Source organism: Gallus gallus, chromosome Z, assembly GCF_016699485.2.
Source record: "Gallus gallus isolate bGalGal1 chromosome Z, bGalGal1.mat.broiler.GRCg7b, whole genome shotgun sequence".
Taxonomy (NCBI): domain Eukaryota; kingdom Metazoa; phylum Chordata; class Aves; order Galliformes; family Phasianidae; genus Gallus; species Gallus gallus.
In genome coordinates, this window is record NC_052572.1 from 43498568 (window position 1) to 43523812 (window position 25245).

General features: G+C 33.6%; 1 protein-coding gene across 1 annotated transcript in view; it reads right to left on the reverse strand.

Annotated features, from left to right (window-relative positions):
* CNTNAP4 (contactin associated protein 4) overlaps positions 1 to 25245 on the reverse strand; it is a 221285-nt gene that overhangs the window by 53391 nt on the left and 142649 nt on the right. Inside the window, exons 5-12 of the mRNA XM_428089.8 lie at positions 20340 to 20543; positions 19979 to 20163; positions 17979 to 18122; positions 15018 to 15276; positions 12705 to 12854; positions 7322 to 7493; positions 1176 to 1282; positions 118 to 237 (exon numbers count right to left, since the gene is read on the reverse strand). Of these exons, the coding sequence (XP_428089.5) occupies positions 118 to 237; positions 1176 to 1282; positions 7322 to 7493; positions 12705 to 12854; positions 15018 to 15276; positions 17979 to 18122; positions 19979 to 20163; positions 20340 to 20543 (1341 nt within the window). The remainder of the gene's footprint in view (positions 1 to 117; positions 238 to 1175; positions 1283 to 7321; positions 7494 to 12704; positions 12855 to 15017; positions 15277 to 17978; positions 18123 to 19978; positions 20164 to 20339; positions 20544 to 25245) is intronic.

A 25245-nucleotide genomic window follows, 5' to 3' on the forward strand; every position in this document is an offset into this window, starting at 1 on the left:
GTGCATATGCATATTAAATTCATGAGCTACAGAATTTTCTTACTTGTTAAATTGAACCTCAATACAGCGAACGTAGATACAAATCCGGCTTTGAATTAAAAAAGTTTGTCACCTCACCTGTCATATTGCAGTATACAAGAAAAGGTCCCAAGGGGCCACTTCCATCTGAATCTATATTGTAGAAGCCAGAATTTTTCCCTCTGTGTTTATAGGCTTCACATGATTTTTCATAGATGGCTGTAAAAATAAAAAATCACTTTCCATCACAGATGAAATCATATTTTATTCTGTGAATAAGAAAATAACGATGTGTGGACTCTATGTATGGGAAAAAAAAAAAAAAAAAAAAAAAAGAATCCTGTGTATGCACAAAGCTAAAGAATACAGAAGAAATCACATAATCTAAACTATACTTCCATTTGAATTTGTAAAGCACAGTTATTTATATAGAGAGGGGAAATCAGAAGAGTTGTATTCAAGCATTTTCTTGTGTATTTCAGGCTGGAAACTTTCAAGATGAAACAATGAAATGTGGGTGTAGATGAAAAAATGTTTGCAAAAGCAGTAAACTAATGCAAATTCTGAGAGTATTATTTAGACCCCAGGAATTAGATTTAGAGAAACCAAGCATGATCTCAAACAGATAAGATTTATATATTTATTTGTTTGCTTATTTGCCTGTTTATTTATTTAGTTGTTTTTGCTTACAACAGAAGATAAGCAGTACTTCTAGATAATTTAATGGCCTCCTGGTATTTTCACACATTTTCATAAACATGCACAAACATGTTCTTAGAAATAAATATGTGATGACAGTTGAGCATGAATGTAGTCCCACTGTCATTCTAATTATGTGATAAATATAAAAATTATTCTGAATAATGTATTGACTCAGAAGGTGGATTTAAAGACAGGAGAGGATATTACCTTGTGCAACATATCTTGTGCAACATGAAAAATGCAAAACAGAAACAAATACAAACTAAAACTTTCAATGAGTTTTTCTTTTTACAGTTTTTTGACTATTTGAGACCTTCTTTTGAACCAGTTTATGGACACTTACATAAAATCTAAGTTGTACATATGAATGTACGCACTTCCAGGAGAGAGAGTAAAGACAAGAAGGAGAAATCTATCAGAAATAAAAGTAAAGTTAGAAAACATCTTGGACTTACGATAATGGCAAGTAGCTCCCTTGTAACCAGTATTGTTACAGTTACAGTAGAAGTTGTTCCAGGACTGTGAACACTTACCACCATGTTCACAATAGTTAGGCAAACACCTAAAATGAAAGAAACATTCTCACTCTCTTTTCCTTTCTTTTACCTGGTATTTATATTTATCAGTGGACAACAAATCATGAAAAAGAAATGTAATATAAAGAAGTTCTTCAGGCTTGTTGAAGAAGGGGAATGTGTCTTTAAGTTTACTAGAAAACTGAGAGAACATCTTCCCTCCTATTTCTATTTCCAACATATGGATATTAATTGTTCAATAAATACATGAGAATAAAAGTAATTAAAGATGCATAGTCATTACTCATTGCCAATCAACTATTTGCAATTAAATACAGGCTGATAAATCTATATAGAATTTGCTGATATTTTGCTGATAGTTCTATTGAACTATTTTGCTGATAGTTCACCAGCAAGGTTTGTAAAAGACATGACATGTCCAACAGGAGTTATCACAACAAAGAACTGTATAATCATAGAATGATTTGGGATGGAAGCGACCTTAATGATCATCTAGTTCCAAGCCCCTTACTGTGGACAGAGTTGTCACACACTAGGTCAGTTGGAAAGAAGGACCACAAGAGCTTTAAGTCAATTTATTCTAAAAACATGGGAAATAAAGTCATGTAACAAAAACCTGACAATTATTTAAGAGCATTTCCCTTTAGAAATCACTTAAACTGTGTTTTAATCACTGTGACTGTTTGTGTATATGAAAATGAAAAAAAAATCTATATTGTTGATGTTAACCACAATAAATAAATAAATAAATAAATAAAAAGAAAATAAAAATTAAAAGCAGGCCTACTAACACCTGCAGGATCTGAAAACACATTTTAGTTAATTCAAAAAAATCTTAAAATAATATTAATTTAAAACTGTAGAAAATATAGCATCTCACAAATCTGACTTAGCAAAAATTCAGAGCCTTTGTAAATTCACTCCTGCTGACTTTCAAATAATTTTCCACCCTCTCGTGCTTGTAAAGAGAGGTAAGCTGAGTTTTCTAGAGAGAAAAGAAAAGTGAACTGGCAAAGTGAATGTAAAATAAGTAAAATTAAGCAAGTTAATTTCAAGGAAAAAAGTAACATTTTTGCCAATAAAGGAAAGGATATTCTTTTTGTTATCTTACACATATTTGTAAACTGAGTCTGAGGAAGACTTTAGTAAGTTCTTTTTCTTAATGTAGAAATCTACTTTAAGCACTAAGCTTACTTTCATTTTGATAGTCAATACTTTATTAAATAATGTTTCTTCAAATATTAATTTTGCTTGCTACAGACGTGAGCAGTCAGGGGCTATGTAAATACACTTCTCCTCTAAAATTTGTACTACTCATAAAGCATCTTATTACTGATGTTCTGCTTGCATCAATCATAGTTGCCTTGATTTTTCATTTTTTTATAAAGCCATAGTTATTCCTAAATTCAAAATGGCTTTCACAGTCTTTTCTTGTATTGATCTTCTATTGTATTCATCTTCTTAACAATAATCACAAAATGAAAAGTTTAGATGAAATGGATAATGCTTGAAGCAACTTTAATAGAACTAAAAAAAATTCATAGTATAAATTAACTCTTATAATATTAATTCTTTTTTTTCTTCCCTTTCTTTCGGAATGTTTAATTAAAGTAACCACTAGCTAACACTGAGAGAAGCTACTCTAATTATATTAAATGCTCTAAAGAAAGCATGATTAGAACAAATCTTTCTCTTCTTGTGTTCTCTTAACTGTTTCACACAAAAATATTTCACCTACTGGAAAAAGTATTTTTAATGCTTCACCTGTTAAAAATATTTTGACATTCATTACCATGTCTGCTTAAGCAAAAATAAGCTGATTAGGAGCTTACATTGTACTACTTTGTAATACGTGTTGAAGTGCATAACATCTGGAAATGATGAATGAATTAAGACTAAGGCAGTCCACTAGTAATATTTGTAATCCAATATTAAAAAGTGAACTGTACTACAGCACGAACATACTTTTAACAAAGGAAAAGAAAGAAAGAAAGAAAGAAAGAAAGAAAGAAAGAAAGAAAGAAAGAAAGAAAGAAAGAAAGAAAGAAAGAAAGAAAGAAAGAAAGAAAGAAAGAAAGAAAGAAAGAAAGAAAGAAAGAAGGAAAGAGAGAGAAAGGAAAAGGGAAAGAAAAAGAAAAAGAAAAAGAAAAGGGAAAAGAAAAAGAGAAAGAGAAAGAAAGAGAAAGAGAAAGAGAAAGAGAAAGGAAAAAGAAAAGGAAAAGGAAAAGGAAAAGGAAAAGGAAAAGAAAAAGGAAAAAGAAGAAAAAGAAAAAAAATTAAAAGAAAAAGAAACGAGCTTCATTTGTGGTTGCTTTTTTTTTTGCATATTCTGTTTCGTTTTGTTTCATTTTGTTTTGATCTGACCTCATGCATATGTGTGGATTAAAAGAATAGTGTTTGAAAACTGTGTGTGTATCAGTATTGGTTTTTTTTTCAAACAACACACTGCTACTCTTTCTTCGAAGACTAAATGTGTTAAGTTTGTATGAAAAATAGAATAACAGTGATTCCTATTAAATATTTTGTCAATTGTAATGTATAATTAGTAGTTATTAAACCAATATATATTGATATAAAGGAGCTGAGAGAGAGGATATTTTAAGGAGAAATATATGAAGAAAACTATTTGCATGATGGAGAACTGTATATGAAAAATTCAGGAATAGAAAGATAATCAGTGAAGGATAAAAGAAGGCATGTGAAGAGTAGTGGCTGGAAAGAGCATAGTAGGGGGAATTGGAAATTTATAGGACTGAGAAAATGTAAAGTAGGAAAATGGCTGGGAATTTTGATCATTTATGAAAAAAAAACAGGATAATATATACAAGTGAAAAATGAATAATTAACATTGTCTATCAATGAGGACTGAAATGTAAATATATTGAATACTCTTTATCAACTGAAAATATATATATAAAAGATGAAGAATACAGTCAATATAGTTTTTTTCAGTTTATTTATCACTACATATACATTCAATTCACTATGTAAGTTTAATTTGCATTCATGCACTTTAGGTGAATAAAATTCACACTTAGTGGCCCATTTTTTTACTAAAAAAATCATCAGTAACTTCAGAATTTGAGGGTTTTTTCTGTATTTGGACTAGATTCTAGTAAAGACTTCAAGATAAAGAAGTGGTTGGTTTGTATGCCCTCATTTGTAGTACTTCTACCACCTGGAGCACATCATCGAAAAAACTAGTTTAATCTTAGGGCAACTAAAGTCATATCATTTTAGTGAGAGCATATATTTTATTTCTCAGATGATATGCTGTACAAATGAAGCAAGTTATCCACTGGAGATTGTTTACACATGCAGAATCATAGAATTATAGAATACCCCACGTTGGAAGGTACCCACAACCATCGAGTCCAATCCCTGGCTCCACACAGGACTACCCAAAAATCATACTGTATGTCTGAGAGTGTTGTCCAAACTCTTCTTGAACTCTGACATCTGGATGCCATGACCACTCCCCTGAGGAAGCTGTTCCAATGCCTGACCACCTTCTTAAATAAGAACCTTTTCCTGATATTCAGCCTGAACCTGTCACAGACTCATGCCATTCCATTGAGTTTTATCACTGGTCACCACAGAGAGGATGTCAGAGCCTGCCCCTCTGTTTCCCCTCATAAGGAAGCGACAGAAATGTAAGGCAAAGAAGAATATATTCTACCAGTTGGAATTTATAATGAGATGTAGAATTAGATTGACAAAAAAACCATGAATTTTGTTCCAGATGATGAGATACAGAGAATAAAGGCCATGACACTAGTGAAGAAACTGAGAAGAAACACAGTTTCCAGGGCAGGCTGGTACAAGACCTGAAAGGCTTTTTAAAATTTATTTTGAACTGAAAGATGAAGGGCATAATGAAATTGATGAAACTCTGTAGATTTAATTGAAAAATATATAGGTGGCATGCTGTATTCCTCAGATGTAATTTTCAAGATGTATTATTTAATATGGGGAACAACACATGATTTTGATAAATTGCAAAAATGCAAAAGAATTTATTAAAAAAAAAAAAAAAAAGATTGAGAATACAGTGCCAGAAAGGTAATAAATATTCATGGAAAACTCTGACTGGGAAGTCTAAGTTACTTACACAAATCTATATTTAAAAAAAAAAAAAAATATATATATATATATATACAATAATAAAAGTACATGGCTATGATTTTGATGCAAAAAGGACACAATTCAAATGCCATAAATATTCAGTAAGATGAGAATAAAAGGAAAGGCTTCTTATTCTGTCTGTTTATTACTATCATAATATTAAAAAAAAAAGATAAAATAAATAAAAGCAGTATAATGACAGTGGAGTAAGTTTATTTCCAGAGTTTAAAAAACTACAGTGGTCCAACACTTTAAAAGCTGGAAAGATGTATTAGAAAGGATATAAGAGAGGAGAGGAAGGAGGTTAAGAAGAGGGTGAAGTGAAAAACAAGACAATTAATCGAAGAGTAGAAAAAGAAGAAATGTATGCTGTATTCCAAATACATCTCTTATAGGTTATACAACGGAGGCAAAAGTTTGTTTTTTAATCATACATTTCTCACTCTTGCTACGTACTGGGAAGGTGAAAAGTAACAGAGAGTATAATATACATGCAGCTGTGTTAGATTTTAAAACATATTATGTGATTGCTGGATCTTGAATAATTAATGAGAATATTCATTAAAACTGAACTTAATGAACCATGTTGTAGGCATATTTGTTTTTCTCTCTCTCTTTACTACTTTTGTGTGTTTTTTGTTTGTTTGTTTGTTTTACTTTTATCAGCATGGAGATACTACTTTTTCAAAATAGTAACATGAACTGACATGCATTATGTTATCATTTGTAGACAGAAAGCCAGTCGCAGAAGGGGATCTTGTCAACATTTATAAAGATCTGAAGAGAGAATATGGAGACAGGTTTTTCAGTGGTGTCCAGCAACAGGGAAAACAGTAACAGGGCAAACTAGAACATAAAAAGTTCTGTACGAACATGAGGAAAATCTTTACTTAGAGGGTGTTTGAACACTGGAACTGGCTGCATAGAGAGGTTGTGGTCTCCTTCTGTGGAGGTATTCAAGACCCTCCTGGATACTTTCCTACAAAATCTACTTTAGGGGACCTTATTTAGCAGTGTGTTTAGACTAAATAATCTCTAGAGGTCCCTTCCAAACACTGTGGCTCTGTGATTATCTGTAACTCTGTGATTTTGTGAAATACACCTGTGATACAGCCTAACAGTGGCTGCAGTCTTGAAGATCTCCTCCTATTCTCCCTAGAAAATTATAAATGTATGGCAAGGGATTTTTTTTTCTTTCCCCACATACTGTGCCATTTCAGTATAGTCTTTCCACTTGGTCAAAGGCAATTGTTTCTGGATTATAGGTGATTTTGCATAGACTGTAAAGGACAGAATTCTCCTGAATCTAAAGCAAGAATCTTTTCAGTCCATTACCTGTTTGTGTGTTTTACCACTTTCTCCACTGGAGCCTTTGAATTTCTGCAAAACCCGTATTTCACCACACTGAATTCGAGCAATTTTTTCTGCTTTTTCATTTGCAGGAAAGGTGTATGAACTTTCATCCTTTTAGAGGAAGCCATTTAAACTTGTCACTCTTGAAAAATGCTCTCACGCTGATTTCAATTAGTTCTGACTGAAGCCTAAACCAAGCTCACTTGTGATGAATACTATCCACCATATTTTCAGGTTAGTAAAATATAAGAAGCAGAAATATGCAAAGAAAATAGGATCTTAAATCGTGAATGTGACTTCGAATGTCACAGATGAGGTTTTGTGTCTATGATGTTAGTAAACAAAAATTTTAAATATTACTAAGAAAAGTAGTCAGAAATATCAAATATCTTTAATCACGAATACTGTAATTTAATTTTTACTTTATCAACGTCTTCTAATTTCTAACTGTTTTTCTAGGTACATTGCTTATGTTTTAGACTTCTGAATTGTGTAAAAGAAGCAGGCAATTTTGTATTTAGTCCTTTGACATGAAGTTAGTATTTTAAAAAATAAAAAATTGAAAATAATATATAGATTTTTCTTACCTGTCCATAATGCCACATAAATCTATCTGAAGGTCACTGAAATTGCCAAAAATATTTTGCTGAACTGAGATCATATCCACTGCTTCATTACCAATAGAAATGAGTTGCATACATCCTTGAAAGCCACCAAAGGAGCTTTTACATTCAGAATAGTTTCCGTTGTTAGGGCAGCCTGTAAGAAGCATATTGTCTGAAGCTGAAAAAAATGTCTTGTTGAAAATATTATATATTCTGAAAATATGTTGTTGTAAAATGAAAATATGTGTTGTAAATTTTATGGACAGGTTTATCCATAACCTCTTCTGATTAGGCCCTTCTGAGCAAAAATAAAGAAATACTTCTGTACTTCCTTACTTTTTTTAAAGTACCCATGAGCATGACATGAAAACATTTACTGAATGATAATCATCACAAAATGTCAGGTTGAAATACAGGTTGACTCTGCTTTGGACAAGTTACAAAACATATCTGAAGTTTAATACAACAAAAGGACCTACTAAACATAGCGATTTTCTCTTCTCTTCTCTTCTCTTCTCTTCTCTTCTCTTCTCTTCTCTTCTCTTCTCTTCTCTTCTCTTCTCTTCTCTTCTCTTCTCTTCTCTTCTCTTCTCTTCTCTTCTCTTCTCTTCTCTTCTCTTCTCTTCTCTTCTCTTCTCTTCTCTTCTCTTCTCTTCTCTTCTCTTCTCTTCTCTTCTCTTCTCTTCTCTTCTCTTCTCTTCTCTTCTCTTCTTTTCTTTTCTTTTCTTTTCTTTTCTTTTCTTTTCTTTTCTTTTTCAATCTATCCAGAGATTTCTGAAGCTTGAAAACAATTTCCTGATGCAATGATCCAACTAAGAAAGATACTCTAATTGAACCTACTATTCCTAGACAATCAAAAAATGAGTGATGATGTGAACATCAAGGATAATCTTGGCTACATCAAACATGAAACTGTAGAGTTTACGATCTGAGTAGAAGAGAACAGAAAAAAACAAAAAGGTTTCTGTACCTATATTGCTAACAAAAGGAAAGCTATATTATGGGTATATTACTCGGGGATTGACAAAGGTCCTGGGAATTACTGGATTGTCCAAGGTCCTTTTTCTTTAGATGTGACTGGTAAAGATTAAACCTCAGACTTCTCTTTTACCTAGTAACCACAGTAGAAGAAAAAAGACTCACCTTTTTTAACATATCCTTGGACCCAACAAATGCAATTGCAACTTCTACTATTGCTATTGTGAATCCACTGTCATTTTAATCCTCAAAATATTTTGGTGATTAGTTTAGATATTTTGGTGATTAGAGTTTAGTGATGACTGGAAAAAGCAGTAATTACACCCACCTTCAAGAAGAAAGGTTCAGGGAACTAGGGACTAGTCAGCCTTACCTCACTCCCTAGGCAAAATCCTGTCTCAGCTACTTGTTTTCTTTGATGATAGGCACTGTGTGTAGAGGGAGAGCAGTGAATACAGGATACCTTGACTTTGGCAAAGATACTAACAGGCTTCTATGCTTTCTATGTCATCAAATGTGGATGGGAAAAGTGGATAATCTTTGATGTAAAGTCTAACTGATGTTTGCTGAGTACAGGACCCCTTCAGGAATCTGTACTGTTAAAAGTTTTCATTAGCAATAGGGAACACGGGTCTGAATGCACTATTAGTAAGCTTGTGAATGATACTAAATTGGCAGTAGAGATATGTGCTGGATGTCAAGGCTGCTACTGGGCAGGCTGGAGAATAGGGGTTACAGGAGTGCCATCAAGTTCTGCAAGAACAACAGGTGGACTACAGACTAAGAATGCATACTTGTGACACAGAAACTAATGACATTCTGACCTGTACTATCAAAAGTAATGCCAGAAAGACCAAAGAAGTGACCCTTCCCCTCATGGCAATTTTGAGACCACATATACTATGTCCAGTTCTGGACTACCCAGTAAATGAAAGACTTTCACAACCTTGAGAAAAGTCACAAATCTCATCAGGGAGCTGAATGGACAGGATTTATTTAAGATGTTGAGGATTGTGCTTGTTCCATCTTAAGAGAAGAAGGTAAAAATAATTGAGACAGACACTGCCCAGAAGACCACATTAATTAAAAGGGAGGGTAAGGATGAATGTCAGAAACTGCATATTCCAATAGCATAGTAGCAAAAATATACACTTTTTTTTTTCTAATTAACCATGAATATGGCAACACAGGAATAAGCTGCCCAAAATGGCAGAGATCCCCGGAAATGTATATTCTGAACACCTTCTTCTAGTTGGATATGTCTGAGAGGGAGATTGGACTAGGCAAACACTGGAGGTCATATCCTACCTATGATTAACATTCCATATGTATGTAATACAGTTAATTATCTATTACATCACTGATAATGATTGTGAATTGCATTGTTTACCAATTATCAGTTAACATCATTAATAAATCAATAAATTTCTTATATTGCTGAAAAACCATGCCAATTGTGTTTTTTTCCTACAACAGCTTCATGACAGAATACATCTGAATGTTTTTATCTTTGGCTTTCTTCCAACAGTCAATATTGTTTCTGGAATGATTCAAGAGCTATACCTTCATCTTAAGTAAACAATACTGCATTCTGGTTCATAACATTCAAAGAGTTTCTTGTCTTGTGATGTTAAGAAATAGTGACTTTTAAAACATTTCCCTGCTCTACAGAGCTAATGAATACATTATGAAGACCTGCAAAGCATAGTAAAGAAGCAAAATAAAACTGGAAGAAGATATCACTCAAATGAACATGCAAAAACTTTGAAAGTATTAATATATTTTTAAGGATTATACAATAGGAAATTAGCTATGCTTGAAATGAAACAAGTAAGTAGATTCTCAGTGTCTTCTTCTCTAGTGTGATACCAAACTTTTCAAAATTATTGCTACCAATCTAAAGGAAAACATTCATTAGTTCATATACTGCTCTAAGAAAACAGATTCTTGAACTTCACAAATAGAAAAACAATAACAATTCAGCACCACAGATATTTTGGCAGTCAGTTACAGATGTTATCTTAATCTTCTACAGTGCTGTGCAACAAAATAGTAATAAATAAATATATGGATAAACAAAAACATTTATTTGTGGTAAAAATCTGATGTTCATTTGAAAGTGACTCCAATTCTAGTGATGCTTATACCAAAAAAATAAAAATTAAAATTAACAAGTACAACAAAAAAGAAAGTTTACATCTTATATTTTACTATTCAGCATACTATTCTGGCTGTTTTGAAGAAAAAGAAGTGTAATATAGTTACTACTGTTGAAAGTGAGATTCCATGTAATTCTGAGCCAAATATTAAAGACAGAAGAAAATCTTTTAATAATGAAATTTACTCCAACTGCTTATTGCAAAATTAAATAATCTCTCTTTTTTTTTCCTTTCTAATTGCAAAGCTATTTTCTAAGAACTAAGATATATCCATAATGATAGTTTGACCAGGAGTTACACTGACATAATGCTAAATTAATATTATGGTTATTATGCTTTTTCTCAAATAAGTTTCCATATTTCTTGCATATTCTGTATTATTTTAAAAAAGTAAACTAAATGTTGTGTTTATAGAACATCTCTCCTGGAAGATTGATATTCATGTTTTAGCAACAAACACAGAAGAAAATAGATAGTATTCGTATTAACTTGGGATAAGGTCAAAATATGGACTATAATTTTTGACAGTGGCATAAGACATAAAATTTTAGTAAATAACTTTCTACACTCAGAAAACTTTTACTGTGTTTTCCCCAAATTATAATGCTGATTTGACTGGAATACAATTCAGAGAACCTGGGGGGTGAGTATGCAATAGGTACTTTCATTATTATTAAATTTAATTCCCACCACTACTCACACATACTTAAGATAATATAATGCATCATCTACATTTACCTAGGTAAATATATCACTTCTTGCAACTGCCCACATCCCTTCTATTTTATAACATTAGTCCTAAATGTTCACTAGTACAAAGCACCTGTTCCAAAATATGGGAATCTGAACCAAAGTGCGCAGAAAAACTTAGATTTTTTTCTACAGAGTGCCAGTAATTCATATTTTTCACTGATTTTCAGCTCTATTAGGAGATATCTTTAGTAGACAAGTCTGGATACAAGATTTGAAATGTCCAGTTCCTAGATGTGTTTTCTGCTTGTGAGTATAAACTTTATTTAGAGCTTATTATTAAAGGAATTATTCTGTGGGGAATGACTAGGTCTGAGTGCATATAGGGCTTTTGTATGTGAACTGTCGAATCATGGCCTGAGCCTGATTGACCACCTGAGGCAAGCACTGAGTCAGCCTCATGAACACAGGTGAAGGCAATTCACCTGTGTGACCGGAAGGAGTGGAGCCTGGCTCCACCTCTCCTAGACGCCATTTAAGGGCTGACTGCCACTGAGGAAGGATCTCTTCCTAGAGGTTGCTCTTTATGGAGTTTTTGCAAACCTATAACAACAGTGAGTACCTTTCATTTATATCTCATTATCTTTCTTGACATGGTAATCTTACTAGCCTAACTTCTCTGTATACTGTATAACGTCTGTATACTTATTTACTGTATGGGCTTTATACACTTTTTTCAGTTTTCTTATATATATATATATATATATATTTTAAAATAATTCTTTTCAGTCACTAATTCCTAAGCTAGTAAGGGATAAAACTAGGCTAGTGTTGAATAATGACTCTGCTTCATACTGCTACTACACATTACATTCCCAACTGGTTTAGGTTTATAGAAACTTATACAACTCCAGCAGTAAAAATATATGTGAATAATGACTAAACTCTTTATGATATTCCTTGGCCTGCTTACAAGGAGGGTCAGACTGAAATTAAGTCATCTAAATATAGCTTTTAGGGACTACTTACATTATTCATAATAATATTTTCCTGTAGTGACAAAAAACAATTTTCAAGAATGTGTATCGTGTACTGAATAAATATGGGCTTAAAGAGTGTACTTGCACAATTAAGAAAACATGTACTTTGAATGAATATTTGACCAGCAGAAAATTATTATCAGAAAGATGATTTAGCAGCAGAATGACTAGCTAGCAAGAGAGACTCTTTTGTGCTTGTATGATAGTCAGTCAGCTTATATTTAATAATCAGAACATGATACTAGAAAGCTGTGTTCTAAAAACTGATGGAAGGATTAGGGTGGTAATTTATTCTACTTAACATTATAAAATCTGGATGAAACTTCAGCACAAAGAATATAATAGTGGTTCCTGAAAACAAATCCTCTTACAAATATCTGAGCCAGATACAGAGACTTGAGGTGAGCTGAATCATTCTCATTGTTTGTTTAGGTATGTCAGAAAAAAAGTATGTTTAACTGTGGGGTATTTACAGCGTAAATAAGGAATATGTTTCACCTCCAAAGTATAAGGTATCTCCTGAATAAATCTGTAGAGGTATAGAGGCATGAGCAGATGAGAGCATATCATTGTCCACTATTAAACTAATACGGTTTCTTTTGGCAGAGAAAGATACAGAATGCCACAGTCCATTATTTAATCCAACACCTAGAAGAAAAATAGAAAGAAAAATGAAATACAAACACCCATTATTTGTTGTACTGTCTGGATATTATACACTTGAAAGGAGACAAAAGATTAAGGAATAAAGAACAGAAAGGTCTTTTGTGAAGGCAGAATATTCGTCCATTTCTGTACTTCAGTGATTGAACTTTACTGTTGCAGTACTCTTAGTCCAGTTACCAGTAATGCGTCCATTAACGCAGTGTCTGTAAAAAGTATTTTCTCAGTCTAAGGAGGTTATAGTAAAAGCATCATTCTAATGGCTAATGCAGTATTTCACACAGAACACACATTTTTTATTTCAGTACAAAAAAAAAAGGGGATTTTTCATCTTTTAAAATCAAATATAGTCATTACATAACAATTCAGTAAAATAGCTGGGGAATAAATAAAATAGGGGGGGAGAGGGAGGTGAGACATATCACAAGATTTTTTTTTTCTTTTTTTTCCCCTACCTACCTCTACCTTCCCTATTCTAACCTATTCCCTTTTTCCTTCATTGGCTGGATGGTTACTGTTAGAGGTTTACAGTCAACAAAGTGATTGACCAGATTTCCAGGTGGAGGTCAGTGACACATGGTGTTTCTCAGTATTCTGTTCTGGGACATAGTGAAATTAAGTGTACCCTCAGCAAGTTTGCTTGTCACACTAAGCCAAGTGGTGCAGTTGATACAGGAGAAGGAAAGGATACTATCTAAAGGGACTTGGACAAGCTAAAGAAATGGGCCCACATGAACTGAATGAGGTTCACAAGGCCAAGGGCAACATGAGGCATCTGGGTCAAGAGAATCTCAGACATGAATATAATCTGGAAGAAGAACACCTTGAGAGCATCTCTGTGGAGAAGGACTTGGGTGTTCTGGTGGACAAAAGGCTGGACATGAGTCAGCAATGTACTCATGTCTAGCCCAGAACAATAGTATCCTTGGCTGCACCAAGGGTTATAGCCAGAGCAGTACAGAATGTTACTGTACCACACTTTGAGACCCCACGTAGAGTACTGAATACAGGCATGGATACACTGTTGGAATGTGTCCAAATGAGAACTAAGAGGATGATCAGAGGGATGGAACACCTCTCCTGCAAAGAAAATCTGAGGAGCAGGGTTTGTTCAGCCTGGAGAAAAGAAGAATCTGGAGAGACCTTGTTGCCTCCCAGTATTTAATGAGAGTGCATGAGAATAGACTCACTTTCTACACAAAAATTTAGTGATAGGACAAAGCAGAATGGTCTTTAACTAAAAGAAGAAAGATTTAGATGAAATGTTAGGAGGAAATTCTTTCCTCGGAGGAATAGAAGGATCACTTGATCATTTTATATAAGTTATTTTTATTGTTTACTGATAACTCATGTGAATATTCATTCTCTTTAGCACAGATTTTTTTTTCTAATGATAGAGGATCCAAAAGAGATAGGAGGAGGTAATTTAAATGACTATTGTTCTGTTTAACAGATATAACAACAATAATAAATAATTAGTTTAGAAATAGCTGGATTTACTTATTGTCTTCATTAATGCTCAAGATAAACTGATTTTTGTCCATACAAAACCCACAGATATCATAGCCCCAATTAACCAACTTCATATAGCCTTTGAACTTCCTTCTATCCATCTCATCTCTCAGGTCTTGCCTTTCCTGAATGAGAACTCTGGCTGATATTTAATAACACAAAAAGGAAAGCTCTCTGAGTGTTGGAGGAAATAACAAAACATATATAATAATGTATAGCTTTATTAAAAACGAACTGCTGGTACCTTGTAAATGCACTAACAGTAAGAAACATGTTAAGATATTACCTTCATCATATAAGTAATAAACTTCTTAGCATAACTGGAAGAGTTGTTGCTCACACTCCTCAGATTATACATGAGCTCTACATATCACGTAGCTAAGATAAGGACTCAGCTAGCAACCTATGTTGTTACTAATAATTTTTACTCAATCACTGAGGGGAAAAATAAATCAAGAACTACACATGCATATATACATACTTTTGAGAAAATAAAACACTTATAAACACTGAGATTAGAAATGTGTAGTTGCACAATCTATCAACAGTATAAATGCTTGTTAATATGGTTCTTCACTGTTTTCTTCATAGAAATCTTTTTGTTAGATTCATCTTATTTCTTTTTATTTTTGTTACCTGCAGTAAGGTCAGTCAGTAGTTTTCCTGGCTTTTGAATACTGATTTTAACTTTCCCATCACTCAGATATAAGAAGAAACCACCTGAAGCTTGTTTTACTTTACTAGATACAAGAAATCCTTCACTGTTCCAGGTGCGAAACTGGAAACTTATTGCTACTTCTTGCCCTGAAATTCCAGGCAGAGCCAGGTAACTTCTGGAGCTCAGAAATGTAACTGGAACAACCTTTGGTTCTAAACAAAGGAAGGACATGTTGCCCTAGAAAGAAATTAAACACATATGGCATTAATAACAGTTGGTGAAAACCGGAATAAAAACTTTTGTTTGGAAACAGTATCATGCATAGAACAGAATATTTACAGCTTTTGAATATTTTAATCTAAAAATCAAGCATGTGAGAAAATCACCAGTTTGAGAAGCATTTACCTGATGGTTTGACGAGAACAGATATATCTTCCACTGCAAAGTGGAGTAAGAACCTGTAAGTGAATATTGTAAGACACTAAATCTTGTGGGTGATTGAAAAATACTTCAGGAGTTAAACACACCCACTTCATTTATTTTGACTCAGAAATATGATGCATTAAGGACTTTTAACAGATTTCTCAGTGTCAGATGAAATGTCACTGAATGTAAAGTATGGTTAAATATTTATATAGTCCTAAATGCCTGTATGCTGTGAAGAATGCTAGGAAGGGCCACTGTTTATGGCAGTGTTAAAACAGAGGAATAAAAATATACTGTTTTACTGGACCAAGGGACAGGTTTTTCTGATTCAGTACAACAGAAGATTTCACTTAGTAATAGTTTTCACAAATAACCAGAGAAAGTTCCACATACAAACTACTTAGAAATATGAAAAACATGCTTTAGAAAACAAAGGGACTCCTTATAATATATATTTTATTTCCCAGTGAGCTGGGAAAGTAAGACAAGGTAGGTTTACATTAGATATTAGGAGAAAGTTTTTCACTCAGAGGTTGTTGATGCACTGGAACAGGTTGCCCAGAGACATTGTGGATTTCCCATCTCTGGAGGTATTCAAGGCCAGGCTGAATGTGATTCTGGACAGCCTGGTATAGTGGTTGGCAACTCTGCTCACAGCAGGAGGGTTGAAACTAGGGGTTCATTACACTACTTTTCAACCCAGGCTATTCTATCATTCTGTGATTCTATGATATGTTTATTGCAGGACTCTGAGATTAGCTGTAACTGCATCTGTGGTTTTACTAAGTGATGTAAGGATTCTGCAACAGAAACAATGTATTTTTTATTATGCTGTTAGATTTAGTTAATACTTTGACTCTTGATAATGATGAAATTTGTAATTTCATCTTGTGATTCACTGTCATTTGGACTAATTTGGTATGTGCAGTTGATTACAAAAAGAATAAATGTATTAAGATTTAAATGTGCATTAAACTTTTTCAACACAGAAAGCTTTAGAACTTACAATTGTACACAGAACTTTGACCTCAGAGTACAAAACTATAGAATCAGCTACTAGCACCTGATATGACAAGATATTAAAGTTTCTGTTTTCATTTCCTTCAGTGAAATGTATATGAATAAATAGAGGCTCTGTTTTATGAACTCAGCTATAGAGATACGAATAATCAACTGAATGGACCCATAATGAGAAAGCAGTCATCAGAATGACAAAATTTGTTAAGTGCTAAAATCTTACTGTCTGCAGATTCCTCCTCCACAGTATTGCAACAGTTGCCTGATAGATCGCAGAGTGATTATTTAACATGGATTCTTTATGGAACATTTATATTATGAAAGATATTTTAAATAATATTTTCCTTTTCCCCAGTTTACATAAAAGCCCTACAGAATCTATTGTCATAATGAGCAGGATTCTGTACAGAGGTATCAGGTTAGCTTGTACTGGAATATCTCCAGTGAGGATCACGAAGAAGGAAATGCCTGGCATCTACTATTTGTAGGATACATTATCATACCTGGTTGTTCACATTCTGAACTGAAATCCAAATCAAATGATTTGGAGCTTGATGGAATTTCATATTTAGTTATTTGAGCTTTCTTTCCATTATAACTCTGCATTTGCTGGCTGTTAAAAAAAATAAAAATTGCAAATGGAGAACATTCCTGTACTACTGAAAAAGAAACAAGATGCTTTCTGCAACAGAAGGAAGTTGGTTACTTATTGAAACTACTTATCTAAATGGTTTGTTTACCATAAGTGCTGGCTCTGTCACAATAAATGCATTAAATCCCTCAACATAAATTACAACTCTACAAAAAATGGACATTATAAAAAAACTAATAGAATGTAAGTATAAAATTATAATGCTCTAGAGAAAACAGTTTGGATCAGCAATTTCAGGAGTAGATAGCTTTCAAAATATAGTGCTTGTTTTTTCACTAGTCGTGTACAGAAGTCAGCCTGGATGACTTTAGCTTCCTGTTTTGCTCACTGTCTTGTATGTGCACCACAGGGAGGTATCATACAATTCTGTGATATCACACACATACATGTCATGGTTTTATGATTTTTGTTATCAGTATTCCACATCATAAAAACATGCGAAGCACTGGGAGTTAAAGAGTTAATGCCTCACATCTGTGGATTGTTGATTTTCTGAATACCTGACTCTCAGAAGAGAAGAGCTAGATACTCCAGAGGACTTTGTGTTCTGTGGGTCTACTGTTCCCCTGTCATGGGCACAGATAGATCTAGATAACTGTGTGGCAGTATAAATACTAGCTAAGACCTGAAAATAGAATGTATTCTTCACTGTCTACTAGATGACTATCTACAGCAGCAGTGAGTTGGTTCCTCGATTCTTTTATTTTTTTATTTTTCCCTTCACAAAACAGCACAAATCTTATAACTCTGTATCAGTGGGTTAAATATGAAAGTGATTGTGGTCTTTTTATTAGTAGTAGTATTAGTATTATTGGTATTATTATTAAATGTACAAATCTCTTACCACAAAGGAGATCTGAGATTTACGCCTCCTGGCCAGGTCAATGACATTCACACCATTATAGTAAATATTTTCAAAACACCCATGAAAGTTTCTCTGTGACAATGTTCCTGATTTTTCAGACACTGGGATCCCTCCAAAGCTGAGCTTAGAAAGAGAAGAGAAATCAGTAGTACTATTAAGTTGTGTCCTAAATTTAAATTTGTCAATAACGTAACAGGCAAAGACATATATTGGCCAATACTGAATTCACAACTGCTTGACTATTTATTTGTATGACAAATAAAATTCATATTAAAAGAACAGGATAACAAAAATTTATTTAATAAAAATAACAATCCTTTGAGTGCTATTAGGTGAAAAACATATCTGTCTAAATAAGTCCTTAAGGGAGAAACTATTAGAATGTAACATATTTTTAGAGAAAAGCACTGCCACAAGGGTGACCTGAGTTATACACTGGCAATGCATCCACTCTTGGTCACAACTCACATGTTCTAGAGATGCTCTTTTTGGCATTCAAAATGTTTCAAAGAACAGTCTGCTTAAGCCAGATCTTTTTATTCTGTAGTATCACTTAATCTTTGCAACCATTTTACATGTAGAGGAAAATTATTTATATCATGATATTAAAAAATCACAAATTTAGAATTTTTTTATAACAAAGAATGCGATTCTTAATATAGCAATTCATAGTCTCTTGGAGGTTTATATACTTTTTTCTTGTTTTTTCTTTTTTCTTTCCTTCTTATCTTGTGCTGATAACACTGGAAGAGAGGAAGAATGATTTTGTAACACAGGTTCATTTATGTTGCTTGTCCTGAAAGTAATGCCTTCCATACAATTCCATTAAAACTACAACAGATATTAAAAGAACAATGATAATGCTCAAGAAATGTGCGATTCATTGCCTCACTGTGCTAACATCCCCTGTTTGGTCTCCATAAATGCTCAGTAAGTGTTCATGAATGTCTTCATTTTTTTCCTCATGGAGAAATTCAGTGCCATGCCTTTCCTACATCTGCACTTCTATGTCAGACTGTTTGATCAGACTGCTCCTCTGCTGCCATCTGTCACATGGCAACAAAATGTAATTAAATATTGGTGGGAAGGTTCAGCCTCTACTGCCAACATTCACGTCTGTTATTGACTGCTAACATAATAAAATAGGACACATGTAAATTCAGAGCAGCCTTCACAGTAAAATAAATCTGTTAATTAATGAAAACCAACAAGTATTCTCAATTAGTTATTTCTTTAAGTATGATGATTCAAGTCTTATTATTTTGGCTTAGTTTCAGAAATTTTAATTGAACTTATTTCTTCAGTCTTGTGAGATCATGGAACTGTATATCTTTCTCTTAGCTGCTTAAGACCTTCAATGACTAGAATGAAGTAATTTAGATATACAGGTTCAAGTCAATCTTCTCTGTCATCCTCTCCAATGAACAGAAAAGGGAAAATGTAAGTCAGCCAGCCTCCAAAATAGAAAATGAAATATCAGTTTATTAACCATAAGCTGTAAATTTTCACAGCAAATTATGTCTATATCTTTTCATGTATGTACCATATGTGAAAAATATTTTTTTTTCCACAATGCTTTTCCCAGATTTAACAGGAATATAAGTTTTCTCTTAAACATTTCTGACACTGCTATATTCTGATCTTTCTTTTGTAATAATTTTTATATGTAATAAAATAATTCAGGCTGGGGCTATTTAGCTAAGTTTATATATTGATTAGCACTTGCAGAGAAAAAGTATTTGAATAATTGAATTCTGAAAGGAAAGATCAGTCTATTAAAAATGTGTGCTGCAGCATTCATAATTTAAGAATACTTCTCTTTGTTTCATTACTTCAGGAGACAGAAAAAATCCTTGAAATTTGAAGCACTAAACTTCCTTAAGTTCTGTCCCCTTTGGGTCCTTGTGTTGCTTTTCCTTCTTTGTTTAATTTGTCAAGCAAAGTTAATAAATGTAATAAAGAAAAGATAATTTTCACACCTCATAATCAAGGTCCAGATAATTGAATACTTCCTTAGCATGAAAATGATGAGTGTGTTTATCCACTGTGAAGTTTACTTGATTGTTAAAGTGCTCAATGAGAACAGAATGCCAGTGTTGATCATCCAGAAGACTGCCCAGGGAAATATTAATTTGTGTGCTAGAAGAATGAGTTTTATAACCACCTTGAGGGAAGAGAAACAAGAAACTATTAATTCCACATAAAAAAATGTAAATATTCAGATATATACTGCAAGGTTATCTTATACTATACTTTTAAGTCTGCTTAACAAACAAAAATAAACCCTAGTCCAATAATATTTAATAATTATATTGGAATTTCTGAGACTGTAACTTTTACCTAAGTTAATGAGTAGAGATAGTTTTCCTTTAACTAATTCCAGGATTATATGATCTCCATTCTTTCCTTCTCTGTGGAGGAGAATTCCATCACTTTGCATTGCTTTAAACTTCATAGAAATCACATCTTTCAATGCAGACATAGGCTCTTGTTTAAATGTGTAAATTAGGCAGCTTTTCCCATCAAGACCAATCACTTCAGACTCTAGAAGTAAAGAAATGAAAGATAATGTGTAATGCCATGTCTAAAAGAAACAGGTATTACTTCAATATATTATGAGGTTCATTAACATCTCAAGATTAATTTGTGCTCAGTAAAGTGTACTATTTTCTTTTGTTCCTATTCTTCCTTTGATGAAGAACTCAAATGCTGAAAGTTCTTCTTGACCTTTGAGCCCCAAAGTATTTTGTTTCTGCTTATATTGTATTTTTAGAGTGAAAATCTCCATTAATTTAACTGCATAATCACAAAATGAAAATCCAACTTCTATTACATTTCATTAATTTTTAGGGCCTTCATGGAAGGTATAGATTTGAGCTACTTTTGAAATTAATCTGAATAGCTACATAGTAATTAGAAGTATTATTATAATATACTATCCTAAAAACAAAAATATTTTGAAATGAAGGCCTGTTAGTCATGAGTTGAACCTTGTACTCTTTGTCAGATGTTATTTACTGATGTCCTAAAGAAATTATGATTTTGATTTAGCTGATTTTAGAGCTGGAATACAGGTTAAAATTACTTTCTCTCATGATTTTTCCAGGATGGGAGTAAATCATAGAAACAGAATGGCTGATGTTGATAGATACTTCTTGAGATCATCTCATCCAAATTCCCCACACATTTATGTATATTTATTCAGGGCCATTTCTAGTCAAGTTTTAAATTTTATCAGTGATAGAGACTATAAAACTTTCAACATTGGCAACCAATGCTAATCCAAACAACATCACAGTAAAAACCTTTTCTAATATCTAAGTGGTACTTCTCGTGTTTTGGTTCAAGCCTATTTGCTTTTAGTGCTGTCACTGGACATCACTGGATAGAACTTGGTTCTGTCTCATTAAATATTTATACAAACGGATAAGACACCTCCTTGATCCTTCCTATTTCCAGTTCCAGATACCTTACCCCCTTGCAATTTTCCATCCACAAGTACCCTTAAGTTCTTTTTGACAGGTTCAAGCTTAAACCTCTAACATCAGAAATTCTACAATTCTGTGATTCTATGTTAAACAGTAAACAGTATCAACCAACTACTACAGGCCACCTCATCAACTGGAATCTGAGGAGATCCTCAAGAGATTCAGCAAAGCCACGTGCAAGCCCTGCATTACGGCAATATTCTACTACCAGTACAAACTGGTAGAAAAAAGGATTGAACACAGCCCTGCCAAAAAGACGTTGGGGGTACTGGTGAATGTCAAGCTGGACATGAGCCAGCAATGTGCCCAGTGTTCAGCCTGGTTAAGAATGAGCTCCAGCATAAAGATGCACTCAAACAGGTTGCCCAGACAGGTGGTGGGTGCCCCATCCCTGAAGACATTCAAAGTCAGTCTGGATGGAACTCTGAGAAATCTAGTCTGCCTGTAGATGACCCTGTTCCTTTAAGGGAAATTTGACTAGAAGATCTTTAAATTTAAGTCCCTAGCAAGCAGTAAACCTACCTAGGCTGACATAAAGAGTTTATCAAAATCAGCAGTAAGGAAAGATGGGAAGACACCTCAAGGTATACTTTGATTCTGTGTTACAATACAGAAATTAATTAAAAACTCCTATGTTTAAGAGATGCATACAGAATAATAGTGAGGTCTCTTTAATATTATTATATGAATGTATGCTTACTGACTTATTCTCTTACATTTATGCTTTCCATGTTTATGTTGAAAAATGCAGTGTGACAGTTCCATGACAGTGTCCCAGTTTGATCTATTTTCTATTTATGACAGTGTTTTTTCTAGTTTTCTTCAAGTTCACATACTTTCATTTTATTTGAAGAAAAAGAAAGTGATTTTAGCCAAATAATATAAAACATAAGATTGAACAAGACACATACAAAGAAACTGATATCACTGTAAAAAGCTCACTGAGTATTTGCAGTTCATAAGTGAAGAAGAAACATATTACTGCACTTGAAAATTACATTTTGAAGTAAATGAAGATGTGAAGGACACTCATGAAAACACGGAGTTATTTTTTATCTGAATGGTTGACTTCTTCCAAATCAATGGAAATCAACTATTTATTTACACATTTTATTTAATTTCAAATATATAAATACACATACATATGTTCATATTGTCAGCAAGGAAATGAACTCAATTCAAATTAGCTATAGGACCTCAGATTAGGCATTTATATTCCATTATCGTGAACTTTTGTCAGGCATATGCAGCTATATTTTGAAACAAAGTTCTTTGATTTTATGTGCATTTTGTTAATGTACTTCTTATGAAGAATTCATTTACAAAGTGTACAATGGATAAATACTACATTCTACCTAAAATGAATTCTAGACTGACTATTTTACTTGATTATTTCATTGAATAGTTGCAAGCTATAATAGTTGCAAGTTGTAAGGGCATTTATCAATGTCAAATTTAAATAATGAATGTGAAGTGTAACAGCTTCAGCTGAAACTTCATTATGAAGTTAGATATAGAACTTAGAACTATAGAACTTAGTATGCTGCCATGTACAGATCAAATCTCTTAACTAAACAGTCTCAGTAGGCACTAATAACAATAGAAGCTTTTTTGGACTGGGAAGATACACTTAATATGCGTTACAGAGACAAAGGTATAAATGGCTTTTAACCCTGGTCTTTTGAAAATTATGAAATGCCTTTGAGAAACTGGAAATTTTGGAAACCTGCTTGTGATTTTCTGATTTGAAATATTCTATATAATTTTATATTTTTTATATAAAGAACGTAATTATAAATATTCAAAAATATTTTAAATGAACTATTGTGCAATAATTCATAGCAAACACTTGAAAGTACGTTATCCCAGTTATAAGGAGAGTGGAAAGTTCTTTCTTTGACTGGCGTAATTGCATCACTGATTTTACACATTCTAGTCAGAAAGGGGCTGCTCAAAAGTTATTGTTAAGCTGATTCAGCAGTGTTAGGGTGAGGACTCACACCAAATTTGAATATTACAGTATCCATTAGGCTTACTTTGGAGCACTGCACCAATGTTTTGACATACAGTGTATTTATTTCCCAATTATCATTCTCCTACAATGGACATTTTTACCTGTAAACCATCTTTTTCCCCTCACGTGAGCTAGCCATTTTTATTCCCTTTTTTAGTTTATTGATTTTCAGAGGATGAGATGAGAAATATACTGGGTAAAAAGTGGATAGGGATAAAAAATTAGCCAAAGAGACTTTTAAGTACAAGGAATTAAACTTAGCATTGATACTGTTCCTCTTATAGCTTAATTGTCACAATCTGAAAATTCACAAACAAGTTGTAGGAAACGTACATCAGTCTCTTTTGCACACTGAACAGGAAAAAGCAGGAAGAGGCTGAATGTTAATACTATATGTTTGATTTTGACAGCACACGGAGTTTGTCTTCCATTCATGGCACAAGCAGATGCAGTCAGTTCATACGAAGATAGTTCAGATGAAAATAGAAAACATATTTCTGTTCTTTTTCTCTTCCTTTCTTTCACTCTTTCTCTTTTTCTTTCATTCCTACTGTATTTTCTTTCTTTCTGATTTCTGTTTTTTTTCCTTTTGTCCTCTTCTATTCTTCTTTTTCCTCTTTTTAATCTTTTTTTTCCTCTCAATTCTTTTTTATCTCCTTTTTCTTTTATTTTTCTTTTTATTTATGTCTGGTTTTATATCACCAAGAAGAGTAAGAAGGAAGACCAGGAAATTCCAGCCATTTAGCCTTACCTCAGCTCCTGGATTGAGCAGCTAAGCATGAATACTGTATCCAGCACATGCGGAACAATAAAAGTTTTAGGAATAGTCAGCATCCTGATTGACCAGATGAACAAAGTTCTGTGATGAAATGGCTGGCCTGGTGAATAAGAGGATAGAAATGGATATTGGCAGCATGGAATTTATTAAGGCCTTTGACAATATCTCCTATAAGATCCTCTTAGAAAAACTGTGCCTGTATGAACAGGTAATGAGGTTGACTGAAAACTGGATGAATCTGTGGTCCCAGAAGGTGGTGATCAGAGGCACAGTCTAGCCTGAGATCAACTACTAATGCGTACACCAGAAACCACTACTGGCTCCAGTGGTATTTAACATCAAAATTAATTATATCAGTGATGAGGTAAAGCAAGTCTACAGATGACACAAAACTGGAGTACTGGGAGTACTGTTCTCCCTTTGAGAGAGATCTCAGGCAGTATAAGAAATGGGCCGGCAGGAGCTTCATGATGTTCAGCTCAGGAAAACGCAACATCCTACACCTGAGGAAGAATAGCCCAGTGCATCAGTGCACCATGCTGGAGGACAGACAGCTAGAAAGCAGATTGGCAGGAAAGGACCTGGGGGTCCCCATGGGTAGCAAGTTGAACATAAGCCAGCTGTGTGTGTTTGCAACAGGGTTAATATGTTAATATGAAGGTGAATATGTGCTTCATAGGACAAAGCATTGTCAGAAGATCAAGGGAGATGATCCTTTCTCTTTCCTCAGGACTGGTGAGGCTACGCTCAAGTACTGTGTCCATTTCTCAAGTACATGAGCCCTCTAGTACAGGGGAAACCTGACTTTACTGGACAGAGTCCAGTGAAGGGCCAAGAAGATTATGGGGACTGAAACATCTCTCCTATGAGGAAAGGCTGAGGGAACTGGGACTATTAACCGTCAAAAAAAGAAAGCTTCTGGGCATCTTATTAATGTATGTAAATGCATTTAAGGGAGAATGCATG